General features: G+C 40.4%; 1 protein-coding gene across 1 annotated transcript in view; it reads left to right on the top strand.

The window, feature by feature from the left end:
- Dpy19l1 (dpy-19 like C-mannosyltransferase 1) overlaps positions 1-12,461 on the top strand; it is a 102,911-nt gene that overhangs the window by 33,436 nt on the left and 57,014 nt on the right. Inside the window, exon 7 of the mRNA XM_060371061.1 lies at positions 10,857-10,914. Coding sequence (XP_060227044.1) covers positions 10,857-10,914 — 58 coding nt within the window. The remainder of the gene's footprint in view (positions 1-10,856; positions 10,915-12,461) is intronic.

The raw sequence follows: 12,461 nt of genomic DNA, 5'->3' as shown, positions 1-12,461 counted from the left end.
CTCGATACCCCTCATCCCCATAGCCTTCATTACTAGTGCATGTTCGTTTTCTAGCTCTGTCTTTGCTGTTGTGTAACCACAAAGTAGAGCTCATGCTACCTTTCACCACAGATGTCGGTAAGCCAAGCTGGGAATTAGCCTTTAAGTTGTATAGATCTGCAGAGGTGGAAGAGTGACATTCTAGAAGCTACATTCCATTCTCTTTTCTGACAGTGGACTTTAGCACATGGTGAAGGGGCCGTCCATTATTCCAACATTAGCCTTGAATTTTGATAGGTGGTTAGCCTTGTCTCCGAGGTTCATGCTGTGTGCTCCTTTTCACTTGACACCCACTCTCCTCTCTTACAGTCTCTCTCTGTGCAGTGGGGGTTTGCATGTCCCAAGGGCACTGAGCTTTGAGCCACCACCTGATTAGAAGTCTCTTGGAACAAACAAGCCCTTTTTGTGTGTGTGTATGTGTATATTTCTTTCCGCAATTTGAAGGCCTTAGAATATAGAATAGAAAGCGCCAACTCAGCACTGACATTGCAAAAGTATAAGCCACTTTTTTTTTTTTTTTTTGTAAGTGCGGGTTCTCCTGCTCTAAGTGCGTTACCAGTTAAGCAAGCTGTCTCTTTGGCCACTGGTTACGGTTCTAAGTGTTGCTACCGTGAAGTACTTTGAGAATTTTCATGTCTACAGTTTTCTAATTTGAAGGTTACTTTAATTCCTTTTTAATTTTTTTGACTGAGATAAAGGTGCAGCGTTTTAAAAATACGAGTCAAGAATAAAGAGGAAGATAAAAAATTTGTCATAGGCATTTTTCAATATGAATTATGTTAGGTAGAGAGAAGTAAAATTTAGATTTTTATCTAGCAGATTAGAAATTTGCAGGGCAGGCTCACTATATGACATTTTTGTGAGGTGTGTGTTTGTTTTCAAAATAGTATGACAATGCAGATCTATGTTTTCAGAGGCCAGATAATCATTGCTTTTCATCAGAAATGGAAGTAGGAGGGAAATAGAAAACAGCCGCTGGTGATTGGGGCTGGCTCCCCAGAATTGATGTAAGGAGACAAATGAGATAGAGTGTCAAACATAGCCTGTTTACAGTGTAACCCCTTTTCCTGAATTCTCAGTATTTTAGTATTTTATATCCCCCTCTAACTACTTAATTAGGCTGTATTGTTAGTTCATGCTTAGTTACTATGTTCAGTAGGGATATTGGTATTTCTACACTGTAGATTGATGGTACCAGGAGACTAGTTCTAAAGACAGTCCTGCATAGTTTCTGTTTTGGTAAAATTCATACATGCTCTCAAGGTATGAATTTCTTTGGTTGGTAAATTTCATACATGTCCAAGGCATGAAGTTCTTTGATTAGTAAATTTCTTACATGCCCAAGGTATGAAGTTACTTTGATTGGTTAATACTAAATATATGTCAAGCAGGCAAAATGCTTATTCTCGGCAGTGTAGTATGGCTTTACAGTCCTATGGTTTGAGGTCATTGTGCAGTGAGAGTAGATTGGTTTGTTTTGTAATTATTATCTCATCTGTAATGATGCTCTAAGGTGTGTTTTGCAGCTGGCAGTCTGGAGAAAATACACACATATAAAATTCATTTAAACTCACTGCTGGAAGATATGTACAGATTGCAGCATTATTCCAAGAAAGATTTGTTTTCTTTTTGGAATTAGTGTATCAGAAATGTTCTGACTAGTATAAATAAAAGATTGAGTGCCACGTTAGAATATAGAGGTTTAGGGAGGAAACAATAGTATTTGCACACCTGAAAACTGAAGATGAGAATTGGAAAGCACTTTTTCCTGTGCTTCTGATGAATTGGATTATCCATCAATTTTGGGGGTTGCTGGTGAAGTCATGATGTCCTGATTTATGTTGGATGTGTTTTTTCGCCTGCCCCTGGCCATTGGCTTATCTGAAACCTTCCCTGTTTGTTTCTGGATTCTGCAGTTCAGACTGGTACTGTCTCTCTCTGGAGTCTGGAGAGTTCTTCAGGAAGTTGAGAGAGGTCCTGTGGCCTCTTGTGTGTGCGTTGGTGCACTATCTGTACCTGTGGGAGGAAAGTACGCGGGTGCAGAAGGGCAAATGCAGGCTCACTCGCTCACTTGCACGTGTGCGTGTGTGTGTGTGTGTGTGTGTGTGTGAGTGTGCGTGGAAGTGTGTCTCGAGGGACAGAGTAATAGAGAATGTTGAACCCTTGAGTGTGTGGGAGGGTTCTATCCTTGAGTGTGCCTGGCTTCTATCTTAGAAGGACCCTGGATCTGGGGTTCTGTAGACATTCAAGGGCGCACTCACTCTCAAGCAGGTCACATCGTAAGGGATAGGGGTATCCGGGTTAGGCTCTCTGCTCTCAGGTTTGGCCCTGTTTGCTCAGCAGGAGGACTGACTGGAAAGCACTTTTAACCAAGAAGTCATTTTGTATTATATTCCCATTACTGTTACAAGTCAAAATTTTAGCTTGCAAGGTAAATTGTTTTGGCTCAACAGGCCTGGATTTTAAAGGGCAGAGTGAATAGCTCATGCTTGCCCCATATAAAGGGCATAGGGGAAAGGATTTTCCTTTATCATGTAAGTTTTATTAGAACGCACCACCTTAGGAAGTGTTTTTCCAGTAGAGTTCATTCTGCATGGGTCCCATTCTCTTTACATAGTCTAATCTTCACTGAATTCTGTTTACATAATGAAGACACCTGTCTTACTGCACTATGTACAGGCTTCAGGCCCAGCTCTTTAGATTAGTAAACTCGCTTAGGCCTGTGGTGCCTCTGTGTGACAGGTAAGCAGTTTTGTTTTTCTTTTTACGTGAAACTGCGGTTTAGGTAATATTAAGTAATTTTTCTAAATCTCCTGAGAGCTATTCAGTTGCATTGTTGGGATCTGAATGTAGACCAGGCTTTAGAGTATATGCTCCAAAGTATCTTTGGGTCATCACATTTTAAATGTGCTTATACATTTAAATGTGTAAATTAAATCACCTATAGCTTTATTTAATTTGTTACTTAAACATTCAGAGTAATGAAAGAAAAAGAAATGTTTATTCTATTTTTAAGGGGAGTGCTATTTTATTTTTATAAAGTTTCACCAAAGCACTTAAAGATGGATGGCATTCAAAGGGATACAGACTTTCTGTTCCCCTCTCGCTTTCTCCCCTACCACCGTCTCCTCATAGTTCATCTCTGAAGGTCCCCACAGTCCCTGGACTATAGTGTTCTATGTAAAGACTTCTACTCTTCTATTTCTTCTTATAACTAGAAGTTAACTTTTAATATTGCCATTTATGACCATCTCATTTTGCTCCATTTTCGTACTGTTGTGCAGTGGATTTTCATAATCATTGAGTAGTTTTCTTATTGGTTTCTTTTTCTTGATGTCACTGCATTGACTTTTTAACTACGGGAAGAAAAGGTGGCATGCTGCGTGCAGTGCTTGTGTGACTTAAGAGCTTGCGTGAGGTGCCTGCCCTGAGTCCATTCTCCAGTCTTGTCACCTAGCCCGCAACTCCAGAATTTTAGATGACCATTGTGTTTGCCTCAGTCTGTTTTAGGGATATTTTAATGGTTTTTAAGCCCAAATTAACACAACCTTACTAACTTTTGTTGGGTGATAAATAGAATATATGTTTTAACATATATATGTTGAAACATTGTTATGGTTCTGTTTAATCACTTTACAGCCTGATACCAGTCCCCTCCCTCTTTCCACCCATTCCCTCCACTTCCCCCATTCCCTTTTCTACTTCTTTTCAGAGAAAGGGGGTCCTTAAGGGGTACCAACCCACCCTGGCACCTGAAGCTACAGCATGACTAAGCACCTTGTCTTCCACTGAGGCCAGACAAGGCAGCCCAGTTAGGGGAAAGGAATCCAAAGCAGGCAACAGAGTCAGAGATAGACACTACTCCCATTGCGAGGAGACCCACGTGATTACCATGCTGCACCTCTGTTACGTATGTATAGGGGTCTAGGTCCAGTCCTTGCTTGCTCTTTGGTTAGTGGTTGAGTGTCTGTGGAACCCCATGGACCCAGTTTACTCTGTAGGTCCTTTTGTGGTGTCCTTCACCCCTCCTGCTCTCTCTGCCCCCCCAACTCCTCCATAACTGTATCTGTTTCCATCAACTGCTGGATGAAGACTCATAAAAGATAGTTATTTTAGGCTCCTGTCTGCAAGCATAGCAGAATGGCATTAATAGGGTCAGGAGATGGCTGTCTCCCATATGGTGGGTCTCAAGTTGAGCCAGTCGTTGGTTTGCCATTCCCTCAACCTCTGCTCCATCTTTATTTCTTCACTTCTCGTAGGCAGGACAGAGTTTGAGTCAAAGGTTTTATGGGTGGGTTGGTGTTCTCCTCCTGCCACTGAGTCCCACCTGGCTACAGGAAGTGCCAACTTCAGGCCTAAAATGACTTTCTTACCCATTACTTTTTCCTTTTTTCTTTTCAAAGTCCAAATTGTTTGGATATTAGAATTTTTTTAATTAAATTTTTAGGGTTGTTTTTCTCCCTCGTTTTATCTGTAATGCTTTCTGCTCCTTAGTAAAAATTCAACTTTTTAAAAAATCTGGATTCGCAATTTTCTTCTGACATGTGTGTGCGTGTGCATGCGCGCATTATTTCTTATGTCTACCACCCCCTTGAATTATAGTTTGTTTTTCATGCTGACTGTGACCCCAGGGTCTAGCAAACTGTTCAGCGGTTACAGTTTTATCTTTAAGAATCTGAGAAGATCTTTTCTTTTCTTTTCTTTTCTTTTCTTTTCTTTTCTTTTCTTTTCTTTTCTTTTCTTTTCCTTTCCTTCTCTTCTCTTCTCTTCTCTTCTCTTCTCTTCTCTTCTCTTTTCTTTTCTTTTCTTTCCTTTTCTCTCACTCTCTCTCTGTCTTTCTTTTTTAAGGGAGTGGAACTTTCAGACTAGCAGGTTTCAAGAGGCTGGAGAGCTCTCTGTAGAGGCCCCAGCAGCATCTGCATATGGAGAGGAGGAGGCCAGGAGGATTGGATGCATTCTTAAGTACTTCCATCCGGGATGTGTTTGTCCAGTGGAAGTGATAGTGCATAGTGCAGCTGCCCACTGCTCAGGCAGGGTGACTCTCCTGACCCTCTCTTACCTTGTGTCTTGCACTGAGCTAGCTTTAGAACCAGCAGCCTTTTTCCCCCCATGCATTTCTATCCACTTGATATCTGCTGGCCAGGGTCCCTGTGACCACTCTGCTCTGTCCCTGAGGCTTTCCTCCTCTGAAGTGATGTTTTCTCTGTCGCGTGTCTGCTCCGCCCTCCACTGCTTCTTTGTTTTGTGTAGATGGAGTTGGTAGCAGAATGCTGTTTCTTTGGCACGTGGACCCCGGCCACCAGCAGTGCAGCAGTGCACAGGGTGTTTATTTTCTGTTCTCCTGTCGTCCTTCTTGGTCAGTGGAAGTCAGAGCAGCTCTCTTAGTAGCAGAGAAACTTTTTAAACAGGATTTTTTTTTCTAGATATGTTACAGACGGCCAAGGGCCCAGAAGATTTATCTGTATTTTATCTCCTCATTTGGTTTTACTCATGTCCCCATTTACTTCTGAAATGAATAGACATTACAATCTCCCCACAATCCAGTTCCAGGTACTGATCTTCTATTCTTTTGAGGCGCTGTGGTAAAATAAAATACATTTTTTTTATTATGACTTTCTTAGTTCTTTACTGGTTCCTACCTGTTTTAAGGAAAAATTAAATTTCTCATGAGAATATATTTTATACCTGTCATGCTTCTACAGTTTTATGTGATATTTTCTGATTCTTACCTTATCTTAAAGTAGGCATTTACTGCTTACCTTGGCAGGACTTGGTAAAATGTGTCTTAAATAAGTTGTGCATTCTACCATCTGAAACTTGGCCAGTTGCATACTTTTCTAAATGTTCTAGTAACTTGGCCTACTGTTACATCTTTCGTCCAACCCATTTGGTTTAACAGTTGTATATGAATATTTAAAGATAAGTATTTCTCTTTGGTATGCATAAAATGAGGAATGTTGTTGTTAGAAAATACTAACATCTTTTTCCAAATTTCTTCCCTTATATGACTTCACTGGCTTAGCAAATGAGACTTCTTTGACAGTAATGCCCAGGCCTGACTCCTGGGAGGTACCTGTGGCCTTCTACAACCCTTGGCGCTGTTATCTAGGTGGACCCAGCACCCGGCTACTTCTGTCAGAACACCACAAGTCCTTCCACTTTCCTCTGTGCATCACTGTCACCCCAAACACCAAAGCCTCAGTTCACTGGGACTATTCCAGTGAACAGTACGGCAACTTTGCCCTCACCACACTCTTCTGTACCCTGCATTCCATGAGGTTGTTTCACCTTAGACTCTTGACAAAGACATGGCAGCTGGACCACAGACGTCAGGTAGGGGAAAAATAGGGAAGGGGTCTGGAGGTGGAGCAGGAGCCAGATCTGGCAAGACATTTGGTCGTGTTTTGCTGTTTGCATTGGAACTGAAAGAAATAGAGTGGTAGGGAAGTGTTTTGAGGGCCGTGGTAGCTTGTTGCAGTTCACGTATGAAGTGCTTTGTAGATGGTGGCAGCCTGAGGCAGCTCATTTGTTTAGGGAAAGGAAACAGGTCTGGGAGAAGGCCATGAGGCTATAGCCCTCTAGGTGGAAAAGGATGGCAGGTTAGCCTCCTGTGTGGGAATGCTGTGTGTAAGTGTGGAGACTACAGACATTTCACAGGCAGAGCTCAGGAGTTTTCAGAGAAGCAACTGCACAAGAGATAGGATGGTTCCAGCTGCAGCACTTGGAAGCCCCTGGGAAGAGGCTGCCGAGGCAGAGCAGGTGGGAGGTCCCTGGTTGGAGGTTGTGGAGGGCACAGTGGTGACATGAATTGGCATGCTGTGACATGCTGGTGACAGTAAATTGGCATCTGTGTCTGGGCAAGTGACTAAGGACAACAGTGACGGTTTGACAGCAAGGCTCCAAAACAAGTGACTTTGTTTATCCTCAGGGTCCATCTGGGAGGCTCTGCCATGGCAAGGCATGGTTGGTACTGAGTGTATGGTTCCTACCGTGGTGAGAGGGAGGTTCATGTAAATGCCTACACGCACGGCTGAAGGCATTAACTAGGCTGAGGACTTGGCCAATCAGAGAGCCTTTTTTTTTAAACTCTACTTAGCTATTGTTTCCTTTACTTTCTTCTTTTTAAATCATTGTCCACATATGTGTGCATGACATATATGTATGGGCATGTGTCATGGTGTGTGGAGGAAACTCATTGAATTGTTTGTGTATTTCTACCTTTGTGTGCGTTCAGGGCCATGAACTCAGATTGGCATGCTTGAGTGGCAAGAGCCCTTACCCCTAGCCCTCTCAGAGGCTGGCCTTACTCCTGTAATTCTTTATTGAATAGGGACAATAAATTGTTGCATCAATGAAGGGACAGGATTCTCAACTTGGGCCTCTCTGGTGTCTTCTTCTCTAGGCCAGCGAGGTTTCTGAGCCTTAATTCCCAAACTTGCAAATTCTTCATTCTGCTTCCACATTTTCCTCTTTCCTATTAAGTATTTACATAAGAAAAATCATTCCAAGTGTTATTTACTATAGTTTAAGAACTCTTACTGTGCTTTTTTTGTCTTCAGGTATTACATTTTGTGTTCTGTCATTTTCTACGTAGCACTACGAAGAACAAATTAACATTTGTTAATCGGAGAATGAGCAAAATCCATTAAAATTGATAATTGATTTCAGTCTTTACAAGTTGAATAGTAAGATTTTTGAACTATAAATTTTAGAACTGGGAAGTTTTTTAATGGCTATTTTAAGTTTTAATGCCCTCTTTTAATTTTCTGTCTGAGATCATTGAGGCTCAGATAAATCAAGAATCTGGGTAGATGCCTCAGCTGATAAAGTGCTTGCTTGCACAAGAATGCTGAACTGAGTTCAGATCCCTGATGGCCATGTAAAAAGCCAAGTAGTGTCACAGCACACATCTGTAAGCTCGAGGGTTGGGGAGGCAGAGATGGCAGGTAACTGGGGCTTGCTGGCCAGCCAGTGTGATAAGCTCCAGGCAGACCAAGAGACCCTGCCTCCAACAAAGGTTCAGAGGCGCAGGAGAAAACACCCAGTGTCGACCGCTGACTATCACATACATACATGTACACATGTGTACACATACACATACTGTGCACACAGACATAGATACACATAGACCGCACACATAAAACGTGAGTGAAAGCAATGAGTATATGTGGCAAATATTCAGCAAGCTTAGCATGTTTTATAAATTTGCACAATAGTGGCTTTCATGATTTCTTACAGTTGGTGATAGATATTTCAAGTGATTTTTTTTCTTAATTACTAAGCAATGCTGAAATATCAATTGTAATGAGGAAAAAATTAAACAACTTTAAATATTCTGATTACCACATGTTTTCTGGTTAGTAAGGTAACATATCTGTGGCAGTTTCTAGGATCAAAATGGTAACAGTGTTGGGGACACTAATTTTGATTTTTTTTTTAAGTCACATCATTAAATGGTGATTGCAACTCAGATTCTCTCTTATAGACAAGTTAGCTCTACTCTGAATCCCAGCTTTGCAGGTTGTGAAAGTGGGTCAGGAAAACCCGCCTCCCTGGGTTGTTAGCACAGAAGACAGAAGGCACCAGGCTGGAACCTGTGCTGTGCAGTTTGGTGGCAGGGGATATGTCCTTTGATATTGCCCAATGTAGGAGCCTCAGGGCTGGTGGCAGCCAAGGAGTCGGGACAGACTTGGTCAGGCTTAGTGAGGGGACAGACTTGGTCAGGCTTTACAGCTCTTACACGTCTCATCTACCTCTACTCTTTCATTAAGAAAATGAAAGTCAGAAAGGTTTAGTTTGGGTTCTGTTTTGCTCAAGGGAAGTCTTAAAAAGGGAATTTTATATTAAGTTCTTAAAGTTTTTTTTTTTGTTGTCTTATTTTTCAACTATACTCAGAGAATGAGTTGTCTCCAGAGCTCACTGCTCTGGAAACATAGGAAACAGCACATTTTCTGTACAGACTACTGTATATTTTATAAAATTCAGCATTTTGGTCACCTACTTCAAATCTCTGGCATGTTTTCCTTGATTATACAACATTTTGAAATCGTGAAAACAACCACCATGGTCAGATTTCACCACATTCTCTGTATTTACAGAAGGATTAACCCTAGCACTTGAGTGATATATTGTTGGATCATGTGTTTTTTTAAGTACTGTAATGAAAAATGGGGATGAATAAATGGGGAGTGGCATATTTAGTTATTGAGTAGGCAGAACAGTCCATCACAAATTGTACATAAATTCAGTGCCATTTTGACAAAGTACAACATTTGTTTTGAAAAGGGGACTGTTAGATCATACTTTGTGCAAAACAAGTTGCTGAGAATTACCAAAACAGTCTCTAATAGTGGCTGGTGATGGGCAGCTTTCCTGGGTTGTACCTAACCAGAATCTTGTAGGATAAAAATGGTGCCATGGGACAGTAAAAGAATTACAGAATTAAATCTGTTGGCTAGAATAAAAAAGATTCAAGTACTATAGGAAATTACTGTATGAGAAAGGCGAGGTTGAATTATAGGAAATTACTGTCTGAGAAAGGCTAGGTTGCATTTCTCTAAGAAAGGGAAGTTTACTTGCTTGGTATTTTAGCATAAATGGTAACTTCAAAGAGAATAGATTAGAGCTCTCCAGATGAAAGATCTAAGTGGAAATGCATGGTACTAGAAGAAATTTTAGGTGGCTGTCTATAAAATTTTGAAATAGGAAAAACCTTCATAGACAAGGCATGCAGTGGAGAAAAAATAAAATTATTGACATAGTTAGCCACATATTTTGAAAGTTCTAACTGAATACATTGTAATTATATCAAAGTAATTTGTGACACATATGACACACGACAGCCAACAATTTGATCACCACAGTCTTTAAGGAGAGGAGCAGGAAGTCATAATAGTTGAATACATACTGCAGGCAGTTCATGGAAGAAAAATGTACATTTCACGGAAACAGTACAGTGGTCCAGCATATAAATAGGGAGGGAAGTAAAAGTTAAGACAGCAGTGTGGGCAAGGTTGACCTGTCTGAAGGGCATGCTTTGTGTCTGTGCTCTGATGGGAACTGACCCAGTGCTTACCAATATGAGTCACACCCAGATCTGTCCTAGGGGAGAGAAGCACCATTGTGTTCCTTCCCCAATTGTAAACATGTTACATAGCAAGAGAGTGAAAAAAACAAAAAACCTGCACACACATTAAAAGAGATAAAGAAACTGCAGTACTCTGGACTCCACAGTATTTCACATTGATTTAGAAGATGCCTTTGTTAACAAGTATTGATTAAGAATAATCATAATTAGAAAAGAATAAGACAAATATGAAATGACACTCAGACTGGAAGTTGTTTGGTTAGAGAGAATGGTTTGGAGGAAGAAACAGATACACTAACTCCCTTAAATGATTTCTTTTTTTTTTTTTTCCTACACTTTTCACCCTCCACCCTCTGAGTATGCACATTCTGTGGTGGCAAATGAGGTTGTTGGTTTTGTTTTTCTGAGACAGGATCTTATCCTCTGTCCTCAAACTCAAATGTAGATAAGCCTGGCCTTGAATTTCTGATTCTCCTGCCTGTATCTAAAGTGCTGGAATCACAGGCCTGGGTCACATCACTGAGCTGGTAAGTGAGTTTAAAAAATGTATCTTGAATGGTGATAGTTTGGAAGAAATCAACAATTTTGTAAATAAAAACAAGAGAGGTCTTTTGTGGCCAAAGCAATCTGTGTTGGTGGAAGGTTATCATGGTACCATGTTTTTAAGTTTCTAGTTATGGTTGGTCTACGTTTCTGACATGCAGTTGCCTTTTCTTCTTCTCTTTTGCAGTGGCAGCCGGCTGGGAGGCCTGGTCACAGTGCTGTGCTTCTTTTTTAATCATGGAGAGGTAGGTAGTCAGGGCTACTACAGAAATACAAGCTCCTTCAACTTAATTTCTTTATGTTTAATTTGGAATAGTGTTTCTTAAGCATTTAATTCTATTATTTTGAACCAAAATTTAAATGCTGGTGGTCTCCAAAGTGACAGGAATCTTAGTGATTTGAGAAAATAGTGAGTCTGGTTTTTATAGCTGGTCTCTTATGTTAGAGTAATGCACGTTTAAGTATCCTATTCAGACTATTTGCCAAACCTATACATTTGCAAATATCCAAGGCAGTCCAAAGACAGCGATATTGTCAAGTCCATAGTCTCTGGATCCATGCTGCCTGGGTTCAAATTCCAGCTTTCCCACTTATTATCTGTGACACCTGAGCAAATGTTAGCCTGTCTGTGCATTCTCTTGCTTTGTAAACGAAATCCCGACGTTACTCATCCCATAGGGTTTTTGCATAAATCGAATGAATCCATGCATAAGGAGCCTATTACAGGGTTTAAAACATAAAGTGCCATGTGCTTGCTGGCTCAGATTGGTAGTTGTACTTATTACTAACAATTTTCAGGTAAGTTCAAATTTTCAATAAATTCTTTCCTCTAAGTTAATCATACTTGTAAATTATTTTTTAGTAATATGTCTGTCTAGACTTCTTATGGAAATATTTGTATGAGGAAGAAAAAAAGATATGTGAAATGTCCGCATCTCTTATCTTCATGCCCCAAGTGTCTGCAATCTTTGAACATGTACAGGTTTTAAGAGTGAGTAATGATATGCAAACTGGAGTCAAAGGTGAACTATTAGCCAGTTGCTAACGGCTTCTCACCTTACGTACACTCGCTGTTTAGAATCACAGAAACGCAGGAAGAGAAGACTTGGACTAGAGTCTTCCACCTGTGAGTGCAGCAGCAACAGTGCATTGCTGGAGTGTGAATTTGGACCAGCAGAGAGAAGGATTTGGCTTTTTCCTGACTCTGGATTCTGCATATTGTAATAGCCTGGATTGTGGGATGTTTTGAAGCTGATTCAATGAGAATGATGTTTGCAATGGAAATAACTGCTTAATAATGCAAGAAAGGAGCACTGTATGTTGCGAATAGGATGCCGGGCATGGGGCTATTGAATATGTAGATCCAGACGCAGCGAGAAAGGCACTGTTGTTGAGAACAAAAGGCCTTTGTACCCATCCTGGTCCAGTGTCCTGGGTTATTGGTTTCCCTCTTTACGTTTCTCTTACAACCAGGATGCCCGAGTAGCAGGAACATCGTTTCTTACAGTCTTCAATTTTAAAAGTATAATTCACATTAGTTGATTTTTTTTATGCTGTTGGTTTTTTCCTCTTGACATTTTCCAGCTGTTTAGTTTATTTAAAACATGCTTAGTTTGATATATATTTTAAGAAAAGATACATGAAGCAATTAAAATTATAATTTTAGTTTTATGGAAATAACCAGTTATATTTTCTTTAACTAGTTTAGGGCAGAAAAGTAACATTTTTATATAGTGACATTAAAACTTAGAGCATACACTACAGTTTTGGTAAATATTGATAAGAATTGAAG

This window comes from Meriones unguiculatus, chromosome 1 (genome assembly GCF_030254825.1).
Source record: "Meriones unguiculatus strain TT.TT164.6M chromosome 1, Bangor_MerUng_6.1, whole genome shotgun sequence".
Classification (NCBI taxonomy): Eukaryota; Metazoa; Chordata; class Mammalia; order Rodentia; family Muridae; genus Meriones; species Meriones unguiculatus.
This window is presented reverse-complemented; position numbering and strand designations above follow the sequence as displayed.